At 52.5% G+C, this 23,765-nt stretch overlaps 4 protein-coding genes across 4 annotated transcripts; 2 read left to right on the forward strand and 2 right to left on the reverse strand.

Moving 5' to 3' along the window:
* Positions 1-1,164: 1,164 nt before the first annotated feature.
* On the reverse strand, positions 1,165-2,408 carry EV420DRAFT_1649327 (Glucuronoyl esterase catalytic domain from Hypocrea Jecorina; the record flags this gene model as incomplete). The annotated part of the gene is made up of 2 exons (XM_060478295.1): positions 1,165-2,279; positions 2,348-2,408. The coding sequence occupies 2 exons, from the start codon at positions 2,406-2,408 to the stop codon at positions 1,165-1,167; spliced, it is 1,176 nt and encodes a 391-aa protein (XP_060324709.1).
* A 1,228-nt stretch (positions 2,409-3,636) lies between these two features.
* On the reverse strand, positions 3,637-4,367 carry EV420DRAFT_1631469 (uncharacterized protein). The gene is made up of 3 exons (XM_060476153.1): positions 4,220-4,367; positions 4,059-4,153; positions 3,637-4,008 (listed from the first exon to the last, which is right to left on the reverse strand). Exons 2-3 carry the CDS (start codon positions 4,151-4,153, stop codon positions 3,798-3,800), a joined length of 306 nt encoding a protein of 101 aa, XP_060324710.1. The 5' UTR covers positions 4,220-4,367; the 3' UTR covers positions 3,637-3,797.
* EV420DRAFT_1029925 (uncharacterized protein) lies at positions 4,082-5,366 on the forward strand. The gene has a single exon (XM_060465393.1). The coding sequence runs from the start codon at positions 4,369-4,371 to the stop codon at positions 5,233-5,235; it is 867 nt and encodes a 288-aa protein (XP_060324711.1). The 5' UTR covers positions 4,082-4,368; the 3' UTR covers positions 5,236-5,366.
* Positions 5,367-9,495: 4,129 nt separating this feature from the next.
* On the forward strand, positions 9,496-10,046 carry EV420DRAFT_1576711 (uncharacterized protein). Its single transcript, XM_060474509.1, has 2 exons — positions 9,496-9,580; positions 9,638-10,046. The coding sequence occupies exons 1-2, from the start codon at positions 9,551-9,553 to the stop codon at positions 10,019-10,021; spliced, it is 414 nt and encodes a 137-aa protein (XP_060324712.1). The 5' UTR covers positions 9,496-9,550; the 3' UTR covers positions 10,022-10,046.
* The last annotated feature ends 13,719 nt before the right edge of the window (positions 10,047-23,765 follow it).

Here is a 23,765-nt window from a genome sequence, read left to right on the forward strand (position 1 = left end):
CGACGTACATGGCGTTAATGAGAAGACGTGTGTTGAGCGAGGACCACATTGCTTGATATCATACATAAGGCTAAAGACGCAGCTTTAGCATCGCACAAATGAGTTGAATGGTCGATCCGTACCTCGACCTTGGAAAGGCACTTTAGACATCAAAGTCGGGCTCGATACCCGGCTAGCATAACAGAGGTGACAGAGCGAGAGGCGCGGGGACCGAGATCCTCTTCCACGTCTACGAAGGACTAGCTACGTTAATGATGGAAGCGAAGTGAATTCAGGTTGATTCCCCTTGTTTTTCCCATACAAATTATGATCTTCGTATGGATACAAAGCTGCCTGAATATGAATGAAGATACCCGCACGGATTGACATCATGCTTACCATCGTCCACGGCCCCATCGTCATTCGAAACTCGTCGTCCTTTTCGGAATTTGCCAGGCCTTGAAGTCGTGTCGTTTGTATACTGCAGCCGCACATTAGTTCTTATCATCGTATCGGGACCTTAGCTAGGCCACGGGTGAAGTGAGTGGCTAAAATTGCGCCAAGATGAAACATGCCTTTTCTTCCCTGCTGCTTGCCAGAGTCGGATTCTCTCCTCTAAGCATCAAGCCTGCAGATAGCCCCTTTCATTCGTTGTACGACGGAGCGCCACGCTCAGCGTTGTCGACCACGAACAGCACCTCCTGAAAATCGGTAAATCCAAAGGCCTTGATAAGGTATCCAGTTACGTCGCTGAGACAGTTGAGCGTAGAATACTTGAGTCAGGCCTCGGGTGTCATAGCTTCTTTGCAGTGAACGCTAGCTTGAGCGATGGAGAAAGTCGCGCCAGGTGATGATGGTAAGAGTCGAGGGAAACGTGGGAGATCAACAAACAACCCCTGACCTTGAAGTTGTACCACCATCTCATCTCGGCACGGTACGCCGGATGCAAGGATACAGGTAACTGCACTACGAAACAGGCCTCATCCTCACTACCATCTAGTCAAGAGCTCACGATCGACCAATCCAAGTTGAGCCACCCAGGCCGTTGTAGAACTTGAGCTTGAAGCGGATGAGAAAATATGCTGGCATCACGAACTCGCAGGATGCCCACCAAAGGACAGAGAAGCACACCAAATCGGATTTTCAAAGAAGGACGGTAATACAACATCACACCACAACATACGATCAAGAGAGGTCAGGAACCTCCCAATCAATCCACTGCGAATCCGCAAACCCAAGGCCATTCGCCCCATCCGTCTTGATGATATTCGTATCCGCATTCTGATCCTTCAAGAACCTATTCACGAACGCGTCCAAATCCGGCTGCTCCTGACTGGGGAACGCACAATGCGAATGGTTCCCCACCTGCGAAACACCCATGAAATCGCCCACACCAAGTCCCTGCCAAACCAAGTTCGCCGTCTTCTGACAACCCCAAACCGACTCGGGACCCAACCAATCAATCCCGGTGTTATCAATGACGAGAAGGGCACGAGGAGCGATGAGTCCCGAAAGCATATGATGATCAAAAGGCAAAGGGTCGACGCCAGATTGAGCAAAAGTGTTGAATGCAGTAGAGAACCAAACGTTCTCCTGAACGATCTCGCTAGCCGTTTGCGTGTCGATCCCATTAGCCAACATCGAATCGGAAATCCTCCAACATCCCGCACCACCACTCCCCGATTCCTGAGGGATCGTTAACGCGATCCTCGGTTCGAAAGCCCCGGCAACAAGAGCACCCTTCCCGTTCCTCGAACAACCCGTAACACCAACCCTCTCAAGGTTGATGTTCGTATTGACCTGTTCCAACGCATCCATAATCCTCGCAACACCCCAGGCCCAAGCCATCAAAGCCCCAGCCGAATGATTTGATCCATAAAGCGTAAAGAACTTGCCTTGTCCACGCGACGATCCATCATTCTGTGCCGCGATATCGTCGTTGTTGAACGAAAGAATCGCCACACCCGAAGGTTGAGGAAGGCTAAGGAACCCTCCAAAAACGATGAGAGCGGGGAAAGGACCGGAGCCAGAAGGCGTCTGAATCCCGATGTTGAAAGAGATCGATTGTCCGCCGTGGGAAACGTCAATGATGAGAGTATTATTTCCGGAGAGGGTGCCGACGACGGATTCGGGGCGAGGTGGGAGTTCACCGAGTTCGAAACGTCGGAAAAGAGCGCTGATCTCGGCTTGACGACAGGTGAATTCGTCGGCGGTGGTTACGGCGGTTCCGTTGAGGAAGGTGAAGGGATCGGGGAGCATGCTATCGGGTGTGAGAGAGATATTTGACGGGAGGTTACCGCCTGTACAGTAAAACAAGAAAATGAATGGGTCTACAGAATTATAAGGAGATAAATAAGTGAAAACTTACATTGCGCGAACGCAGACGCGGCGAAGAGAAGAGACGCGGCAAAAGAGGTTTTGATAGTCATCGAGTGATGCAGCCCAAGAATGAACAAGGGAAGCGTCGCTGCTTTTGACCATGACTACACGATGCTTTTTATACCTGCTAAAGCTTCCCGTGCGTCTCCGTCAATCACTCCAAAAATAAGGAAATTTCCAGACGCTTCCATTTGTCCGAAAACTTTGCGTTCGACGTCTTCATGAAAACAACTGGAAAGACGGGCTCGAGGAAGGAAAAGAAGCTTTAAATTCGAGAAGGATGCCCAAGACCAAAGTCGATGCGACAAAATTAAGTTCCATGGGGTCTCGAGTCGTCATCAAACGGCCTCTAGAAAGACGGGATGACAGAATAGGAAGATTTCGAAGATCGTTAATCAGGTCCTACGGGAAACATCCATACAAACGCGCAAAAATAGATGGGAAAAACAATCGGCACGATCCACGAGAATGATCACGCGAGTTGGGGCGGGCGGGCCACGACGTGCCGCAACATATCAGATGAGGTCTCTTGAGCTGTCTTCGCCTCTATTGAGTCCCGAGGTTAACGCGCAATTGATGGTTAACTCCAGTTTACGCTGAAGTACTCCTTCAGGACGTTGGAAGCGTGTATCTCGACATTTCTCAGCGTGTCTCCACCAACGATCCTTGTCCTTCTCTAGTTCCTCCTCCCACCATCGATCTGCGGCGCGCTGGCGATCCTGAAGAGGGGAAGGAAGGTGCGGACGTTCAGAGAAGGTTAAGGGTAGGGAGGATCGGTGAATTTGGCCAACCACCGGTAATGATGGTGGTAGGCATAGTAAAGGGCAGCGTAGGACTCGACGACGGATGGACGACCACCGAAGAAGGAACCTGATGCTCTTTCGTCAACGATGTAGGCATGTGAAGAAGAAGACGCACCTTGGCTGAAGTCGACTTTGGCGTCGGCTGGTACTTGGTCGAGACCATATGGGACATCGGGATGAACACCAACTCTGGATCCTCCTTCCTTGCAGTATCACCCGTCCTCTCCACAGCCACGGCGGAGCGCCTTTTCTAGATCCTCAATCCAATGAGCCATACTCGCCTCCTGTCCAGTTACAGTTGAGCATATCCTGCTCGAGTCTGCCGTAGCTTCTTTGTAGTGCTCCTCATTGAGGACCTTGTCTCACGCTAGCTCGAGCGATGGAGAAAGTCGCACCGCCGATGCGAGGTGATGATGGTAAGAGTCAAGGAAACGTGGGAGGTCAACAAACAACCCTGAGCCGCTGATGCTTCCATCCGACTGTCTCCATTTTCGCGCTACTAAGTAAATTATTAATAAATTGGCGGCGTCTCCTCCCTCCGTCAAGTGAGGTCCCAAAGCAAGAAGATTGTATTATTTAGAAAAAGTAAAAAGGCTAGAAAACATGAAAGCAAAAGAATGAAATGCTGGTTTTAATTTACATAAAGGCTCTGAAGAGATTTCTCGCGTTTCCAGGGGAAAAGAATTGCGGCCCGATCGTAATCTGCCCGGTGCTCGAACGGGAGGGAGCCTTTTCTCGTCCGTAAGCGTAGCCTCCGATCCAACCCGTTGCGGGACCGACAGCCTCAAAGACTCGTGCAAAACCTAGGTACCTGCTGTGGGTAACCGCAACCCTAGGAGACAATATGCTGGAGTAGAGACGTCAGCACGAGAGAAACCAGGGGAGAAAAGGATATACCATAATGCAAACCTCGACTCGACGTCGTACACCATGGCTATCTTACTCAGCTGCAACGGGGGATGGTGGACGACGCTGAATCGGGCCTTGCACATCTTGAAGATCCAAGTTCATAGATGAAGATTAGCCCAACACGTCAGCACAAGGGATCTGCGACGTACTTTGTAGCACTACCTAAAGAAAAAAAAAGGCTGCAAAAGGACGCAAAGCAGTACCGAAGAATCGACATGAGATCAAAAAAGGACGGAGGACCTAACGCACCATATGCTCTCGACAATCCTGCCCGCAGTGTGATTAGCGAAACACGTTGATGACAGCATACCTCGAACCATACAGCACGCAAGCACCTCCTCAATCCCAGCCCACTCTGAAGAATGGCCGTCGAGCGACCACAACATCGAAATGGCTCACCTGGCTGGATGGGGGGCAGAGTCTCAATGAGCTTGCATGGAGGTGGTGGATGCAGATGGAAGCTTCCAGTTGTATGCGGAAAGGGCGTCGGGTCGCAAGTCATCGTACCAATGGGATTAGGCTACGGCCAGCTCGAAACGGTTGCCGAGCTTGGAGTAACGGTCGCTTGGGGCTGTTATATAGGCGCATATGTTGCAATCGTGTCCGCAGCCCTACCCACTGTCATCCACCCGCCTCCATTTTAGACCTTTGCCTTGCCTGCGTCTGTATCAAACAGAAAGGTCTTAAAGTCGCGCCATTTCGTTCGTACATTGCAATTGCGTGTTGCCGTCCGCTAGTAGGGCGATGGGGATCCCTATCAGAAATGTATAATCAGTGGGGAGCTAAAATAAAACATACCTTTCTTGCCTCAGAATCGGTTTCTCTCCTCTGCAACAAAGCCATTCGTCCATCGCACGTCAGAATGTCCTCAATTCGAGTGAACGCATCTCTGTCCTTGGCTGCTACGAACAACGCCTCCCGCAAGTCGCTAAACCCAAGGACCGTCCAATTCTGCTCATGTGTCACGGTTCCTTCTCGTCGCGCTCTTGCATGTGAGTTCTGGAAAAAGGTCGCGTGGCAACTGAGGGTAATGATGGTAAGAGTCGAAGAAACGTGGGAGCCAGCAAGCGTCACGATCGACGAACAATCCTCACCACCATGCTCTCCTCTTCAGCCCGCCCTTACCGCTACGAGCGACCTTCCGTACCTCCTGCACCGCCTATGAAATTGGCGACGTCTCCACTCCGTTCTCGTGATGTCTCCTCCCTCCGACGCAGCTACGTCTTCAGTCCCTCCGCCACGCCCACTCCCTACCACAAGCTCCCTAACGCATGCACGCTCTGCCTCCCCAACTTCAAAAGGGTCATACGGAACCGCAAAGCAGGGATCGTCATTGAAACTACTAGCGTACAGAAAATAATCATCTAGGAGTTATGAACCGAAAGAATAAAGAGCTCTCTAAAGAAATTCTCGCCAAGTTCCAAGGGGAAAGCACGTAAGACCACCAACAGTCAAAGCACAATCTCCCCGGTACGAGCAGGAGGGAAGGGCTGCTTCCCGTTCGCACCGTGGCCGAGCAGCTCTCCCGCTCAAGTTGGCCGATACGCCCACGTGTTACGAGTGAACCTAACCGTATAGCAGGAGGACGACAGACTGGAATGAAGGGACGTCAGCGCAGGAGAAAAGGACATACCATAAGTAAACCCCCCTCCCGAGACATGACTCGACGTCGTACACCACAGCCAGGGTGGTTTCCGCGTCTTTTAGGTCCAGGAGTGATTGATCCTAAACCGAAATGTGAATTGAAAGGCAAAGCTGTTCAGGCCTAACCCTACCTTGAGCATGGTCAGCAGAAGACACCGATGCAGAGAGTCGACAATATACCTCCTAGCTGTCGGCTCAACACCTTCTGCATACGCGTCCTTCCGTACATTGTGGTCATCCCCTGCGCACGTCGATCTCCGCATGCATACCTCCTGCAGGCACGGTCCTTCATTATCCGAGTACCTCTGTCAGCCCCGTAAATGGACGTCTTGCCAACCGTGAGCCCCATCAAACACAACCGGCCGCCACAACTTCATGGATATCCTTCCCCCAATTGCTGTCAGCTCATCGTTCACGCGTCTTTGTCACTGAGCGCTTAGGTTAGATAACCTGTCGTATCGAGCTCCACAAAAAAGGACCATGGACGTACGTCGAGGCCCAACACATCCCTATGCGAGCAATGTCATCAGTTCCCGCTGCCGAAAATAACCACAATAGACACATCGCTTGACGGAGCACCAAGAGGAATTGAGGGGCGCGTTGCCGTGTAATAGTAGCAGGAAGGGCGGAATGAGTTCGGCTCCTTCCCTCCGACTGTCCCTACTCTCTTCCGAAATCCAGAAACGCGGTAAAGGGAAGACGTAGGTCCATTAACGGATTGGGATGGGAAGCAACATTGGAACGTTGACAATTTCTGAGAGAGCTGTGGTGGTACGAGCAAAAGCGGAAGTTGCCGTCACCCGGACCCGCTTCCCTTCTTACCCCCTCCTTCAGAGTTTTCACTTCGTCTGTCTACTCGCCCGCTGTATCTTCTCTCCGTAATTTTATTTCTGCGGCATTTATTCAATTAAGATCGCGTGTTTCTCTGCCTGCTTGTTATACCTCCTCCATCGATGTTCGACACTGGGAGCCCTAGGATCGACACCCCAACACACAATATCGTGATGTCTCGCACCATCCCTACAGAACTGGGACTTCTGTCTGCCGATTAAAGCTTCTGATAGGGATCCCCATCGCACTGCTGCAATACACTAGCGAAATGGCAATAGCGCGTATAGACTAGGAGGCGGAGAAGGATAAAGACCACGCGATTGGCTGACAGTGGAGCCCGATTGGAGCGACCACGACATCACAATATGTGTCTGCCCAGTTAACAGCCTCCTTCAACGTGCCAACGACGAGCTCAAAGTCGAGCGTCTCCCCCCTCGACGCGCCTTTACCACTGCGCCCAAGTCTTCTGCTATACCTCCTGCACTCTCCGTTCTCACAGACATCTCCTCGCTCCCACACACTCCGCCGTCAGTCCCTCCATCGCGCACACCCTCTCCCGTACTCCCATGCGCGCCGTTCGACTTCAAGAGTGTGAGTCATATGGAATCACAAAGCAGGGAAACTACTAGTGTAGAGACTGGAAAGTTACGAAGCGAAAAGGAAAAAGGACGTAACTCTACCAGTATAATCTCTCCATATACGCCGGTGCTCGAACGGGAGGGTCCTTTGACCTTTTCCTGTTCGTGCCGCAGTCTCCCGTCCAAAGCCTGCTGGGCCTCGCGACTCACAAATACGTCGAGTCAGCACCAAGGTTTTGAGGTGATTTTTGGATCGAGTCGGCTTACCATGTTTGAGGCGGGAAGGCGCTGGGTGGTGAGAAGATTCGAAGGAGAGGATACTTCCACTCACAAAGACCTGTCCGTGAATACATGTCCCGTCGCCTCTCGTACGCGCTCTTGCCCATTTCGCTTAGGAATATCTGTCCATTACATCATCCGCCGCCCACTGTGCTGAGCTATCGATGAAGGCAACGAGGAGGACCATTACGGGGAACGCACTCGGCGAAAATGACATAGGTCAGGTTAGACCTTCTCTTCTGGCGTCGACGCGAGAGAAATTCTATTGGCCGAAAATGGCGATGGCACCGCTCGTCCTTCCTGAGGCTAAAGATGGCTCGTTCCTGGTCTTCCGTCACCAGATGAAGCCAAATTGCCTCCGTCTGACCAGCGTACCATCGATGCGGGAATATTTTTATTGAGCGAGAGCAGGGGTGGCATTACTCGTTCGTCCTGGGCTAAAGACCATCGTTCCTTGTCATGGAGCCGTTAGTGTCAGAGTTTAACAAGTCCTTGTTGGAGAATCTGATCTCTGAGTCCGATGTGTTCAGTCCCGAGGATGGATTTACAGGGCGCTCCCATCTATCTCGCATCATTGTTCGGCGTGGCAGATCCCTATAAGGAACAATGCTTTTACCGTATGACGATGGAAGTAAGTACAACTAGGCTCGGTGTTCTTTCGCTGTTCATACCAAGAAGACACACCGCCGTGGGGATTTCTCGCCGGAGAACCCAACGTATCATCACTCGCGCTGGTATCCCCCTATTGCCCCGAAGGTTAGATCTCCCTTCAAGCTGAAATCGAGCAGTTTATATAATGTTTTTCAGTGATCGATCAGCATCGAAGAAGATGAGCGCTTCTTTAGAACATTCATGCCTTTGGTTTGTTGAAATGATGAGTGCAATTTACATGCGACAATCGTCTGTTGAATGAAACTTCGGGACATGCGAGGAGACTCAGAGTTACCGGAGTGACGACGACAGTGTCAATTCAATTCTTACGGTAGTATGCTGTGTCACAGGCCGAGTCGACATCGGACATTCGAGTGGCATTGTGACGTGTGCCTAAACTATATCAGCGTTCTTTTAGTACCACTTGTGGCTGGATAACTGTTTCCTTCAAGATCGTTAACGCTGAGGGAAAGATGTGCGCTACTATTTCTGCAAGTACTCATGTGCCCGTCTCAAAGTCTCAGCAATAATGCTACTACCTCGTCAGGCGGGCCAGAATTGAATTCCTAGGCGTCTATCTTGCCGTCGGATGCGATACTGTGTGTTGATGGCCATCATGGCACTGTGCCGGTCCGGCAGAATCGGCTTCTGCCACTAGGACAGGGCATCTAAGCCTTTAGGTACAGCCTTGATGCAACCACGACTTGGCACCACACCCTATCTACGTTTCTGACATCACGCAGGTATGTGCGTTTGTGTTGCTTCCAATATGACATGTCCTTATTCTAGCTATGACTAGGAATACTCAAAATGGATTTTGGGCAATGGGCTAACTGTTATTATGATGATATTACAATCAACTCCGAGGGAAATGCCAATTAGGGCTTCGCACCGTCACCGTATAGTACGGTTGTACGGGTGCCGTCATACGGGTACCGTATCCGTTCCGTCTGGCAAAAGACTTTGCCCAGACACGGACGGTATACGGATATCCCGTCGCCCGTTAACAACCGTATAAAGACGGCCGTTATACGGCACTCGACGGCCGTGTGGGTTGTCTAAAAATAACCCTCATCAGAGCACGCTATACGTGTGTTTACCATGTGCTCAACATCGTACCACGATGCGCTAGCACTGCGATCTCTTCAACGCTACAGCTAGCTCTTATTTCGCTCGCTCACATGAAGCTCTATTTCTTATGGCAGGCATAAATACTTGCTCTTCCCTACTTCTGCTGCCTTTGCCCTACTCCTGTTCATCCCTTTACTACCCGCTCATGTTTCGAAATACATTGCCCACGGGTGGCCGGTGCACCTGTCAAATATGGCGAGTAATACATTTTCCCACTACCTTACGGCCGTATTGACGACCGGCACGGCCGTCTATATACCCGTACCGTACCGTCAGCCTAGTTCTGAGAGCCTTGACGGTATGGTATACGGACCAGCCGTCGCCCGTCACTGTACCGTGGCTATACGGCCGTATACCGTATACGGTATGGTGCGAAGCCCTAATGCCAATAAATCGGTAAGCATGTCAAAATGTGAAAGGAAGAGCATCAAATAATGTAAAGCACACTTCAAGCATAAGAGTCTCAGGCTCCCTAGTGTCACACTCTCTCCCCTCTCTGGGACAGGCCAAATGGCAACCATTCCAGTATTGAAGCAACAGTCCTACACTGGAAAGAAGCCCATCATTCCAGACACTCTTGCTGACATGCTCTGTGCTGACCTTGGCATTCAGGGACTCTTAGAGAGGCTCAACACCACCCTTGGTACATCATACACCCCATTCACTGCATGTGTATGCTCCATCTTTGAGGACTACATTGCCAAAAACTATGATTTTGGCACTGCATATGCCCATCTCCACCCATTTTGGTATGACTTGAATGACTTGGCCACTATGGTGTTACGGTTATTCTTTTCTTTTTCTTTCCTTTCTTTTCTTTTCTTTTCTTTTCTTTAGTCAGCCAGATTACGCGACGCGCGATCATCACGGACTGACTGCGCAGTAGTATTTTTAGATTACTCACGTGTATTTAAGTAGAGCCTCAGCTGGCCTGAACCCCAGCTTCGGCTAAGGTTAATTCTACCTAACATCGAACTCCGGCCTTCGTGACTATCTGTCCCATCGACTTTCATCGCCTTTGACTTACTAGAGTATCGTCTACCGAAGTGCGAGTAGCGATCCTAGCACGATCTAAGTCGATAGAGTTAGTGGCTAACATTTAGCCGAAGCTCGTCTTCAGTTGCCCAACGACGAACCGTTGCCCAACATTTTCCCTGTTATTCTCATCCTTGTTGTGGCACTCTCCGTGCTGCAATTTCTCCTAAACGACCCTCTAGGATTGGTCGTCGTAACCATCCTTCGAGTGTTCCTCGCTTGCGTATACATCCCATCCCCGGTGTTCGCAGGATTCCTCCTGCTACTCTGGGTCAGATTCCTACGCCATCATTAAAGCCATTAAACCCTTTATCCTCGCCCTCCAGCTCGCCTCTCTATTAACAATCGCATTGTTGATAGTAACGAGCTCTCCATCTGAAGACTCCTGTGAGGTCCAGCTGATGAACGGTTCCAACTACGAGACCGACCTCAGCCTGATCATCGCACTTCTCATTGTGCTCACCATCCTCGCTGTTTACCAGCTTGCATGGTCCATCGTCGACTTACGCCACGGATAGATCCCCGGACGAATGCCCTGGTCCGAATCCATTCTCGCCGTCTTCGCGACTTTTTTACTCTTTTTATTGTCCATTACTTTGTACCGGATACACCGTTGTTTTCGACAACAGAGGCAGGTCCGCGCACAACTCCCGTTCCATTATATCCCCAGCACTCCGGCGTATCCACCACCGGTAATCCACATTCCATCGGCATCCCAACAGACGATCGAAGATGTCGAGTCCAACACCTCCGAGAGACCTGGAGAGTCCCTCTACACATCGTCGCGACCCAGCTCGTGATCCTCAGAGTCGAGCACCGACTCCTACAGAAGCGCTTCCAGCGCACCAGCCGACTCCATCGACATCACCGATACCAGGGGGGTACTCCTCGAGCGAGGAGACTCGCCCTTACCAGGTCTCTTCGACCAGTCTCCAGTCCAAGACAAGTCTGGCGACGACGGAAGCAGAGGACAAGGCACCAGGAATCTGGTCGAGGGCGAAGAAAGCCCTGACACCGAGTTCGAAGGGGACGAGCTCACCGAGTGGGAAAGGACCAGACTCGACGACATCCTCAACAACCTCTACTCGAGTGAGGAGGAAGATGACACCGATCCCGGAAGCTCCACCCACTCAGGGTGGGGACGCACGGGCACATGGAAAGAGGTCCGCGATAGGAGGATCGCGGCCGACAATGCAAGAGATCGCGCAAGAATGGCGCGCAACAGGGGTCGCCGAGACGACTTCTACGACGATCCCGGAGAGCTTAGCCTCGGAGCCTCCGCGGCTACCACCGGTCCAGCTCACCCACAGTCTGTTCCAAGGGCCTGGCCAACCGATAGAGGACCCCCGGTCGCCTGGTACCCCGACACCAGTTGGGTCTACGCCGACGACGGGGAAGAGGCTCCTGTGGCCAGAGTCGCGACCAGAGGAGAGCCCGAGGCCCCAATACTCCCTTCCTCCATCCCCCCGCACGAGCCGACGGATGGGGAGCTTTGGGGCGAGTTCCCAGATTACGACGCTGAGGAACTTAGAACAGTTACCTCTTCCGAGCGTCTCGCCGGAGTCTCCAACTGGGAACCGTCGGTCGCGTCGCGAGCCTTCGCCGACCCCGTCCCTCTATCCCAGCGTCCGTGGCTGCTCCTCTATAACACGTACGTCAAGTCCCTCCGACTCCCTCGAGATGCCCGGGAGTCCCCAGAAGTCGAGGCCAGAATGGACCGCGGCCGAGCGCACGATGCATGCATCCGACGCGCCGAGGAGGACGCCCTCTACGGGCCCAATGGCTTCTGGGACCTCCCCCTCGAGCCCGACGCCACCCCCACAGAAGTGGACAACCGAATCCGGGCCGCCGCCATCCGCTACACAGGCTACGCCCGAAGGGCAGGAACCGACCTCGAGGCCAGGGCCCGAGCCTGGAGAGTCTATCAGGAGGAGATCTCCAATGAGGACTCCGACATCGGGAGGTGGAGGCGGAACAAGGAGCTTGACCGACTCGCCCGAGAGAGGCAGGAGGCCAAGGATGCCGAGTCGGCCTCCCAACCAGGCCCTCGAACCGGTAGTAATGGCGGCGGTAACTCAGGTCATGCTGCAGGGTCCGAACCTGCGACCTGATATCTTCAATATTCTCCCGTGGCATGGGTTATACGAGATTATCATGGAGCATATGGAGAAGGACCCCCAGTGGCTATTCACTGACGCGGGGGTCGACTATCAAGCAGCAAAAAGCATAGGGGATGTATACCTCATGAAGAATATACTCGAGGTAGAAACCTGGCACCGGGCTGCCATCGTATGGAACATGATGAACCCCGAAGCGCCGCAACGAGGGTGTGAGCCTTATCGGCGGCCACAACCCATGCCTAACCCGCTCGAAACAGAGGAGTTCTGGGCAGGAGCTGGGCCTGATGACGACGACATGGACGACCCAGGCGCTGGGCCCTCTGACAAAGGGAAGCAGTCCACGGTGCCGACTCAACCGCCGGCCCAGCCTCCAAAGCAGCCCGTATACCCCGGCGACTATCCGCCGCCGGGGGAAAATTATCGACTACGATCCCTACCGCGACCACCGAACCCTCCGGTACCGCCCCACATGCCGTCGCCTCCGGATCCGATTCCCCCTTGGACGTTGGCCGCGGGGAAGGACAATAACCCGTGGAGCGACGTCAAACCAAAATTGATCACGCAGCCCGAATACTTCACCGGGGAATCCACGGATATCAACCGCTTCCTCCATCACTGCGAGATGTATTTTCAAGTATTCCCGGTCCACTTTACGATGAACGACCAGGGACAGAACCCCTACCGCATTACATTCGCACAAGGGTACCTACGGGAGAAGGCGAAGGAGTGGTGGGGTGACCAATACTACAAGTACCGGGACGACCAGGGGCATTGGAGATTCCCCACCTGGAACGAGTTCTCCCATGACCTCACGGTAGAATTCCGGGAAGTCGCAGAACTCGCCATCTGGAAGGCAGAATGGAAGAAGGTCCGTATTACGATTTCGCGCCATATCTTATCTTATCGACTCTCTCGTAATCTCGCTATGCTAATTCTCCAGACTTGATCGCATTCTAACATGAGGGTACAGCACGTTTACCGTACCATTGCAGACACTTGTAGTATATTTAGCACGACCCAAACTGTATTTAAGTAGCTCGACTGCAGGTCTTAAACCTCAGTCTCGAACTAAAGTTTATTCACCCGATAACTTAGTCTGAACTCACTCTCGCTCAACTAAGCTATAGCTCCCTTAACGCAAACCTGCGGACAACACAAAGCGCCTGACCGAAGTGCGAGTCACGCTTAGTTGTTTGATCTTGTTTGTTGTATCGGTCGCTAACAATTAGTTCGAGACTTTCTTACTCTTCATCAACAACCACGTTGACGAACAGTAACGAATGAACCCCATCGAACAATATCTCACCAACCTCTTTGGACTACAAGGCTTTGTAGCCATAGCCTATCTCGCATTCCTATATGGATACGAATACCGACGAAATGAGGAGCCAGTCTCCGAAGAAACTATCCCCGTCGAAGCCCCCAACCCAGAGGCTAGACGACCGAACACACCCCCTCCCGACTACGTCGACGATCGACCTATCATCCACTTCATTTACATCGCAGATGACGAGTGGATCACAGAAGACTCCGACACAAGCGAGTCCAGTGAGTCCGACTCCGAGATGGAAGGATGGCCCGCACAAAGAGGCCCAGTCATTGAAGAAGAAGAAGAGCAAGGAGTCTACGAACAAGGGGTGGACCAGCGTATTCTCTCTCCCATTACCGAGGAAGAAGACGAAGGGGAAGATGAAGGAAGTAACCCCTGGGACGCCCCTTCCCCCACCTCAACCGAAAACTCAGCCGCCAACCCTGGATATGATTCAGACGGACAGCGCCTCTATCAAAGAGGGCTTAGATATCATCTGGGAGAAAGAAGAGAGGCTGAAAATGGAACTGGAAGCAGTTCAGATGAAGAAGACAGCGATGCAGAGGAGGACGACGACAGCGACGAGCTCCCAGGGCCGCGCAACAACTGGTCCCCTCCCCGCCTCGATTCAAGAGGGGAAACGTGGGGCTACCACTACGCCCGCAGTGACTCCTCAGACGATGAAGGCAGCTACCTTAACCTCGTCACACGACCAAACACCCCGATCATCATCAACGATAGGGCCGGGGAAGCCACTACCGAGCTCGACCAGTGCGAGCCCACATACGACGCCGACGCCAGCTGCGATATATGCAGACGCACACAGGACTACGCCGACGCATGGAGAATGTACGAGGGAATTGAACCCCCCTCATCCGTCGTCCCATACGCCATCTACCCACTCACGGCCGAACACCCCCTTGCGGCCCCCGTTCCCTTCATCGCACCTTGGGTATGGGACCGACCCCGAAGACCCGACTTCGATCAGGTCGTCCTCAGGGTCAATGAGTGGGCCCGAATCATCAGAAACTGGAACCGTATCGTCACAGGAAGCACGGAGCCTTTCGAGCGAGTCCGACCTATCGGACTTAGAAGAAGGCGAAATCTACGAGAACCCTGGAATAGGGCGGACTTCGACTTACAGCAGCAGCATAGGGTCGGAGAATATGGAGAGGAGGATATTATCCCCAAATTCGTGGAAGGATCTAGCTCGGGAGCCTACTGAGGCCGAGCTAGAAAATATGACATATTTGGAAATGTTGCGATGGACTGAAAAGAAGTTACCACGGGAGCTGTCTTGGAACAGCTCACCGCAAGGAAGGTACTTCCAACAGGAAAAGAACTCCCAAGTTGGGGCCCAGGTGATCTACCGAGAGACCGTTTTTCACACAAACATTCTATGGAACCAAGTACACCCAGACGACTACACGGACCCCGGGGAACGATACCAAGTACCCGATTCATCAGAAACAAGCGGAAGCACGGTAAATTTAAGTCACCTATCAATCCTCCGGAGAACAGGGTACGTTGACCCTAGCCGACTGTTTGCGGCCGCAGGAACCCCAGGAAGCGCAGGCGCTGCAGCTGCGGCACCAGTTCAACCCGCAGCACCAGCCCCGGCGCCACAAGGTCCCCTGTCTCCTCATCACAACCCCGCATTACGATCACTACCGAGACCCGCGGCAATCCCTATTCCCGCAGACCCTGTCCAGCCACCCAACATGCCACCACCGTTCATAGTAGGAGTGGCCAATACCAACCCGTGGGCGCAGGTGAAACCGCAGCTCGCGGATCCCCCCAAAAAGTTCAAGGGGGAATCCAGCGATGTGGATCGATTCCTCAACCAGTGCGAAGACTACTTCAATGTATTCCCGCAGCAATTCACAATGAACGCGCATGGACAAAGCCCTAATAGGGTGGTGTTCTGCACGTTCCGGCTCACAGACAAGGCCTTGCACTGGTGGAATCACGCCCGGGATGAGTATTATGACAAAACATGCGGATACCTGCGATATCCCGCATGGCATGTATTCAGGCAGATCATCGAAGACCAGTTCCGAACCGATGCGGAAGTAGAACTCAAATTACAAGAGTTCAAGCGTATCCGCCAAAACACGTACAAATCGGCAAAGGAATTCTTCCGTGACTTCGAACGACTAGCAAAAGAATCCGGAAAGCGCCACAACGAAGAATACATGATCGAAATACTCAAACCAGCAATCCGCAAGAACGTAAAAACTGCAATACACGCTACTGGGACGGCGTTGCCACGCACCTACGCAGAATGGAAGTTCCGAGTAGAACAAATGGACTACAACTACCGTGTGGGATTGGCAGAGGACGCAGGCAGAAGTCAAGGAGCACAGGGACAGCAGAACAAGGGAACGGGAAAAGCCGGAAGCTCCGGGAATTCCCAGGGCGATAAGAAGACAGGAACGGGCACCACGTACGGGGGGCAAGGACTACCGATGGAAATAGATCGACTACGGAAGGAAGGACGATGCTTCCGCTGCGGTCACAAGGGTCATCGGAAGCAAGACAACAAGTGCCCCAAGGACGAGAGTACGTGGCTCGTCAAGCACCAACCCAAGTTCTCGCGAGCCCAGATTCGCGCCATGTATCAACAAGTACTGAAGGATGAAGAAGGGGAAGCCTCCACGTCAAAGGTCGAGGAGGTAAAAGACGAGCCGGCGGCGTAAGCGACAAACGCGCGTCGGCAAAGGACATAATTTCATTTAGTGGTGCGTCACAGAACCCCGCTGGTCGGACTAATGTATCGCATGTAGTACCTCGAGGCAATGACAAACTTTTCACGCTATCACAAAATGAAATTACCAAGTCGCATATAAAGAAGAACGGTGTACAGGGGATTGTCACCGTGCTCGAAGAAGAACCCCACTCAAGCTCCTTGGCCACCGGTGCGAAAGCACAAGCGGCACATGCTGCGCAAGGCGGCGGGATACCCGGGATCAAGGTCAACATCGCTCCGTGGAGGGTAGGTACCGGCGCAGAAAACGGAGGAAGAGCGGTCGAGCCAGTAGTGGGCGAAGGCGCCTCCAGGCGGGAGAGGAACGATGCAGGGCCTCGCCCAAAGGCGGAACATACGCACCTGCCCTATGCGGCCAACTACCCCGATACGACGGAGCCGCAAGAGGGAACGCGAATCCCCAACAAGAAAACCGCCGCCCCGCAGATAACAGTCAAGATGACCGGGGACATCATCAATCCTCCTCCAATCACGGTGCGTCTTCCTCCCTCGTCACTAACACATAATGGCACCGGGGGCTCGTGTTCCCCGGTGGGCGGGTCGGTGGGACCATTATGTGCTTCTCCAATTTGTAATAAAAAGAATGTTTCCATCGAAGAAGTGCCCGATGAGGAAGACGAATACAGTTATCAACAAAGCCTCAAAAAGAAAGGGGAAGACCCGGTGATTCACACCAAGGAGTACCCGGAGGACTATGAAGTCACAGACTTAGAAGAAGAGTACTATGACGATAAATGGGACCGAGGCTGGCTTAAACCACACAGCGCCGAATGGGTAAGGAGAAAGATGAGACAAGAAAAAACCATGGATGGAAGGCTTGCCACTCTTCGAATGTGGGTGCACCCCAGACGCCTCATAGAGGTAGACGAAGATCTCGTCGTAGATCTTCTCGGATCCTCAAAAGAAACGTATCGCCAACGGGAGCAGTGCCTGCAAAACATGCAGGACCTGCGTGTTCCTCCACAGTACATCAGAGGAGGCAGGGGGAGGAGCGTAAACATCCGTGTCCAACTCGAAACTCTAGACACAGGACAAGTACGAGCAGTTGACGCTCTAGTAGACAGTGGATGCACCGGGAGTTGCATAAACCGAACGTTCGTGCGAGAAAACGGCATGAACACTGTAAAACTACCTAAGGCACAAGCGGTATACAATGCAGACGGAAGCAGAAACAAGGGAGGAGATATTACCGAGGTAGTGGAACTGCGAATGACGATAGGGGATCACCATGAAAAATCGACTTAGCCGTCGTGGACCTAGGGAACGTACCGCTATTCCTAGGACACGACTGGCTCAAAAGACATAACCCCATCATCGACTGGAAAACGGGAGCGGTAACATTGGCCCGATGCTCCTGCCGCAAAATACCCTTCCTCCTTCCCGACGAAGATCCAGAACAGCAATGGGGAACCGAAGTAGAAGAAGGAGACACTATCCTCGTTATAGACTTCCAAGAGGCCATCCATGTTCGAGCTATGGGGAGCAAAGCAAACGAGCTAGCCGCCAAAGCTAATCAAGCCAAGGAAGCAAAAACGTTTGAAGAAATAGTACCGGAACCATACCGGGAATTCCGAGACGTTTTTGCGAAAGAAAACTTTGACGAGCTACCACCGCGTAAGCCGTGGGACCACGCAATCGAACTGGTACCCAACGCGAACGCTAGCCTAGACTGTAAGGTCTACCCTTTGAACCCGGCAGAGCAGGACGAACTTGATAAGTTCCTAGACGAAAACTTAGAGTCAGGAAGGATCAGACCCTCCAAGTCTCCCATGGCCTCACCATTCTTTTTCGTCAAGAAAAAAGATGGTAAATTACGACCAGTACAGGATTACCGAAAGCTGAACGAGATGACCATTAAAAACCGTTATCCCCTCCCGCTCATAGGAGAATTAATGGATCAACTCAAGGACGCCAAATACTTTACAAAACTAGACGTCCGGTGGGGATACAACAACGTGCGAATCAAAGGAGGAGACGAGTGGAAGGCAGCCTTCCGAACAAATAGGGGGTTATTCGAACCCATGGTGATGTTCTTCGGACTCACAAATTCCCCGGCTACATTTCAATGGATGATGAACGACTTGTTCAAGGAGCAGATTGCAAGAGGGGATGTCACAGTGTATCTGGACGACATCCTAATATGCACCAAGGACAAGGACAAGCACCAAATGGTGGTGCGAGAAGTCCTAGCCATCCTACGCGCAAACAATCTGTTCCTAAAAGCGGAAAAGTGTGAATTCGAGGTATTGGAAACAGAATACCTCGGAGTAATCATCAGCCAAGGGTCGATACGCATGGATCCCGTAAAAGTTAAAGGCATCACCGAGTGGCCCCAACCCACCAAGAAATGAGAGCTACAGTCGTTCCTGGGGTTCACCAACTTTTACCGAAGATTCATACGTGATTACAGCAAGCACGTACGACCCCTAACTCAACTCACGGGGAAGACCGAGTGGAGATGGGAAACCGCACAGGAAAATGCGTTCCGAGAAATCAAGAGGAAGCTGGCCGAAGAAGTAGTCCTAGCAATACCCACACGAACAGGGAAATATCGTGTGGAAGCAGACGCAAGCGAAGGAGCGATAGGGGCAGTTCTATCCCAAGAACAGGAAGGAAAGTGGAGACCAGTGGCATTCCTATCAAAAGCCTTAACGCTCACGGAGCGAAACTATGAAATATACGACAAAGAACTCTTGGCAATCATGCTCGCCCTAGAGGACTGGAGACACTACCTCATGGGGGCTCATCAGGACTTCGAGATTTGGACAGATCACCAAAATCTCCAATACTTCCGAAAGCCTCAGAAGCTAAACCGTAGACAAGCAAGATGGGTAACGGAGCTCGCTGAGTATCATTTCACCCTCCATCACAAACCCGGCACGGCAAACAAAAAGGCGGACTTATTGTCCAGAAGGTCGGACCACGATCAGGGAGGAGAAGACAACGCGGAGGTGGTGGTCCTAAAACCAGAAGTGTTCCGAGCGCTCCTCATGCCCAGTGAGGAAGAGATACACAAGAAAATACGAGCGGCCTTGCGCAACCAAACCAGATGGGACAAGGGAGTGGAAGCATCCCTTCACCATCCAAGAGGAATCACTCAACAAGAAGGGTTGATGTACTACGACGGTCGATTATACGTCCCCAGAGACGCCAAATTACGGGGAGAACTCATAGCCACCCACCATGATCATATCACGGCTGGACACCCCGGTATTGAAAAAACCAAAGAACTTGTCCAACGCGACTATTGGTGGCCAAAACTGAAACAAGACGTAGAAAGATATGTGAAAGGATGCGAAGCCTGTCAACGAATGAAGACGAGCACGCAAAAGAAAAGAGCACCCTTACATCCTCACGCGGTACCATCTCGACCTTGGGAACACATCACGGTCGACATGATAGGGGAATTACCCGAGTCCAACGGGTATAACGCCATCCTTATGATAGTTGACCGGTTCTCAAAAGAAGTAATTCCAGTACCGTGCTCCACCGAGCTAACCTCCGCGGGGTGGGCCAAAATCCTCAGAGACCACGTATGGGCCAAACACGGGATGCCACAAAAGGTGATTTCGGATAGGGGGCCTCAATTTGTGTCCAAATTCATGAAAGAGTTATACGATATGCTGCATATTCAAGGAAATCCATCAACGGCCTACCACCCGCAAACCGATGGACAAACGGAACGGGCCAATCAGGAGATTGAGAAATATCTTCGGATATTCATCAATCACAGGCAAAATGACTGGAGCGAGTGGTTACCACTTGCAGCCTTCCAACATAATAACCGAAAACATTCTGCCACCGGATACTCCCCTTTTGAAGTCAATCATGGACAAAAGCCACATCTCGCTCCGCTCACAATCAAGGAAGGAACCAATCCGGCGGCAAGGGAATTCGTGGCGGACATACAAAAGGTACATGAACAGACAGCAAAGGCGCTAGAAAAGGCGGCGGAAACCATGAAGCGGCAATATGATAAACATCAACGAACGGCAATAGAGTACAAACCAGGAGACAAGGTATGGTTGGACTCTACAAACCTATCTCTTCCCCGACCAATGAAGAAGTTGGGGGACAAGCGAGTGGGACCCTTCGAAGTACTCTCCAAACATGGCGCGTCCGCATACAAACTACGACTTCCCCCCGCGTGGAAAATCCATGACCGTTTCAATGAGAATCTCCTCACACCATATAAACCGCCAGAGTTCCCAATCCAGATACAGCCCTTACCTCCACCACCGGATCTCATAGATGGACAAGAACAGTATGAAGTGGAGGAAATTGTGGACAGAAGAGAAAGAGCAAGAGGAAGAGGACGAAGGCATGGAACGGGAATCGAATACCTCGTTAAGTGGAAAGGATATCCCAGAGAGGAAAATTCTTGGGTAGATGAACAGGACCTGGACAACGCAAGAGATGCAATTGAAGACTTCGAACAAGTCTCATTCATCACCAGACCTCCAGCGGAGTGGTGGGAAAACAAAGACGAATCCGATTCATGGTCAGAACATGAATCAGTAACAGAGTCGGAAACCGATCACCCATTGGTACAGGCAATTCAAGAGTACCTGATAAAACCAAACGCACCCTCTCTCGTAGGAGCCTACCTTCCAAAACCAAACCACGTTGCAGTCGGGACGACTGCCTTAACAGGGGGGTAATATTACGATTTCGCGCCATATCTTATCTTATCGACTCTCTCGTAATCTCGCTATGCTAATTCTCCAGACTTGATCGCATTCTAACATGAGGGTACAGCACGTTTACCGTACCATTGCAGACACTTGTAGTATATTTAGCACGACCCAAACTGTATTTAAGTAGCTCGACTGCAGGTCTTAAACCTCAGTCTCGAACTAAAGTTTATTCACCCGATAACTTAGTCTGAACTCACTCTCGCTCAACTAAGCTATAGCTCCCTTAACGCAAACCTGCGGACAACACAAAGCGCCTGACCGAAGTGCGAGTCACGCTTAGTTGTTTGATCTTGTTTGTTGTATCGGTCGCTAACAGTCTGACAGTCGGAGTTCAAATCCGCAGTCGAATTCTTCGCGAAGTTCGAACGATTGGCTCACAAGTGTGGGGAGTTCGGAGATGAAAAACAGATGTTCGAAGCAGTAGAAGCGGCGATTAGGCCAACGGTGCGAAAGACGGTTATGCATGGGGACAATGAGTGCCCCACAACCTACGCACAGTGGAAGGCGCGAGTTCTCCGGATCGACGCCAATTACAGGTACGACGTAGCCCAGGGCCTCGCCAGTAAGACCTCCCCGAACCAAGGAGGTTCGGGTCGAGGCAACCAATCAAAGGGAAGCGGTTCCGGCGGCGACAAAAAGGACGCCACCGGCACGACCTATGGGGGCCTGGGACAGCCGATGGAGATCGACAAGTTGCGGTCCGACAAGCGATGTTTCAAGTGTGGGAATACGGGGTGGAACCCAAAGCATAAGTGCCCTGACGACAAGTCCAAGTGGCTTCCCGTCAAGCTCCCACCTCGTAAGAAGCCCAACGTCGCCCGCCTCCGCCAACTGCTCGCTGAAGCCGAAAAAGAGGATCTAGGAAAGGATACGAAGGTCGAGGAGGTCAAGGAGGACGCGAAGTCGTCAAAAGACCAGCCGGCATCGAAATAAGCAATTCGACAGCGTCGGCTAAGGACTTAGTTTCTACTGGTGCGCGCTCATGTACTACTAGTCGGACTTATACTACGTATGTAGGTACCCCCTATGAACAATATACCAATTTTTTCGCCGCGTTACCAGTTGAAGAAACTAAGAACGAGGAATCGCAAAACGCCAACGGCGTAGGAGGGGATTACCGCCTCCTAGCGCGGTCTGCGCCTGGAAATGAACCCCTAGGGGCCGTCCGAGCTCAGGAACCCCCGGCTCACTGCACAGGGAAAGCCCCTCGAGGGCAGAGCCCCCTAGGTCGAGTCTCGACTGCACCCCAGACGTGGGGAGGTCACCCCGGAGAGGGAGAAAGGCCGTCAGCCCAGCCTGCGGGGCCTGCGTCCCCGTCTGTGGGGGCGTCTGTTCCTGCAGGAAGCGTCGGAAAAGCAGCTGAGGCCGGGAACTCGAGGGACCACCTGCCCTTAGTAGCCAAGGGACACCCGATGGCCAACGGTGCAGACCCCTCGGGGGAGCCAATATGTGTGCCCCCGCGAAGGGCAGCCCGAAGTACCGCCGGGTCTAGGAAGAGCAGTAAGTACGGATCCGCAGTGGAGGTTACAACGCCGCGCACAAGCGCCCGTGGCCAGGGCCGAACACAGGGCAGCGAGCCCTCCTCCACCACCTCGACTACCAAAGGCGCCCAAGTGCCGCCTCGGGACCTTTCTTGTCCCGGTGACCAAATGCCACTTCGAGGGAAGACCCCATCGGTTTCCGTGGAAGAAGTCGAAGACGAAGAGGCCTTCCTACGGTCCGACATACCAGTCCGACCATTACGAGGGAAGTCTCCTGTGACCCCTGTCCCGGAACCAGCACCTGCAAAGAGGACCCCCGTTCAGGACACGTACTACGAACCCTTCGGACCGCACTGGACCCGAAGGGCGCTAAGGTTGGCATCTAACGAGGCGGCTGCCTTCGCTGCCCTTCACCGATGGGTACACCCCCGTCGTAAGGAAGAGGTGACGGAGGAACTATGGGAGGCCCTCAAAGAGCAACCCGAGACGGCTGCTGAGGCTCGAGACAAGTGGGAATGGATGGAAGATCTTACTAGACCACCCATGTACATACGCGGAAGGAAAGGGCGGAATGTGTCCATCACCGTGCAATTAGAAACCTTGGACACTCGCGAAATCCACTCGGTGAAAGCGCTGGTAGACAGCGGGGCCACCGGTAGTTCCGTAGATCGCGCCTGGGCTCGGAATCATGCCCTTAACCTTAAAAAGGCGGCCTGACCAGTTCCGGTGTATAATGCCGACGGCACTCAAAACAAAGGAGGTGATATTACGGAATATGCCGAAGTGCGCTTATGCATTGGCGACCACGTGGAACGAATCGAACTCGCTGTGGTGGACCTAGGCTCCACCCCTCTATTCCTGGGGCATGATTGGCTGCAAAGACACAACCCCCTTATCGATTGGGATACCGGAGCCGTCACTTTGGCTCGTTGCGCATGTCGAAAGATTCCCTTCTCCCTCCCGGATACTGACCCCACGTCACGATGGGACGAGTATGAGGAGGGAGACACCATCCTCGTAATTGATTTCGAAGAAGCATTCCACGTACGAGCCATGGGGACTAAGGCCAACGAATTGGCCGCCCGGGCCAATGCTCGTAAGGATACCAAGTCCTTCGAGGAAATAGTCCCGGAGGAGTACAGGGACTTTGAAGATGTATTCGCTAAAGAAAA

The sequence above is a fragment of the Desarmillaria tabescens genome (assembly GCF_030435595.1).
Source record: "Desarmillaria tabescens strain CCBAS 213 chromosome Unknown EV420scaffold_59, whole genome shotgun sequence".
NCBI classification, from domain to species: domain Eukaryota; kingdom Fungi; phylum Basidiomycota; class Agaricomycetes; order Agaricales; family Physalacriaceae; genus Desarmillaria; species Desarmillaria tabescens.

What these genes read in the sequence shown, in the direction of transcription:
- EV420DRAFT_1631469 (XM_060476153.1), bottom strand. Translation starts at nt 4,153, where the DNA reads ATGTGCAAGGCCCGATTCAGCGTCGTCCACCATCCCCCGTTGCAGCTG. An exon ending in GAGTCGAGGTTTGCATTATG is followed by an intron (nt 4,009 to 4,058) that starts GTATATCCTTTT and finishes TCTCTACTCCAG; the next exon opens with CATATTGTCTCCTAGGGTTG.
- EV420DRAFT_1029925 (XM_060465393.1), top strand. Translation starts at nt 4,369, where the DNA reads ATGACAGCATACCTCGAACCATACAGCACGCAAGCACCTCCTCAATCC.
- EV420DRAFT_1576711 (XM_060474509.1), top strand. Translation starts at nt 9,551, where the DNA reads ATGGTGCGAAGCCCTAATGCCAATAAATCG. An exon ending in GCCCTAATGCCAATAAATCG is followed by an intron (nt 9,581 to 9,637) that starts GTAAGCATGTCA and finishes GCACACTTCAAG; the next exon opens with CATAAGAGTCTCAGGCTCCC.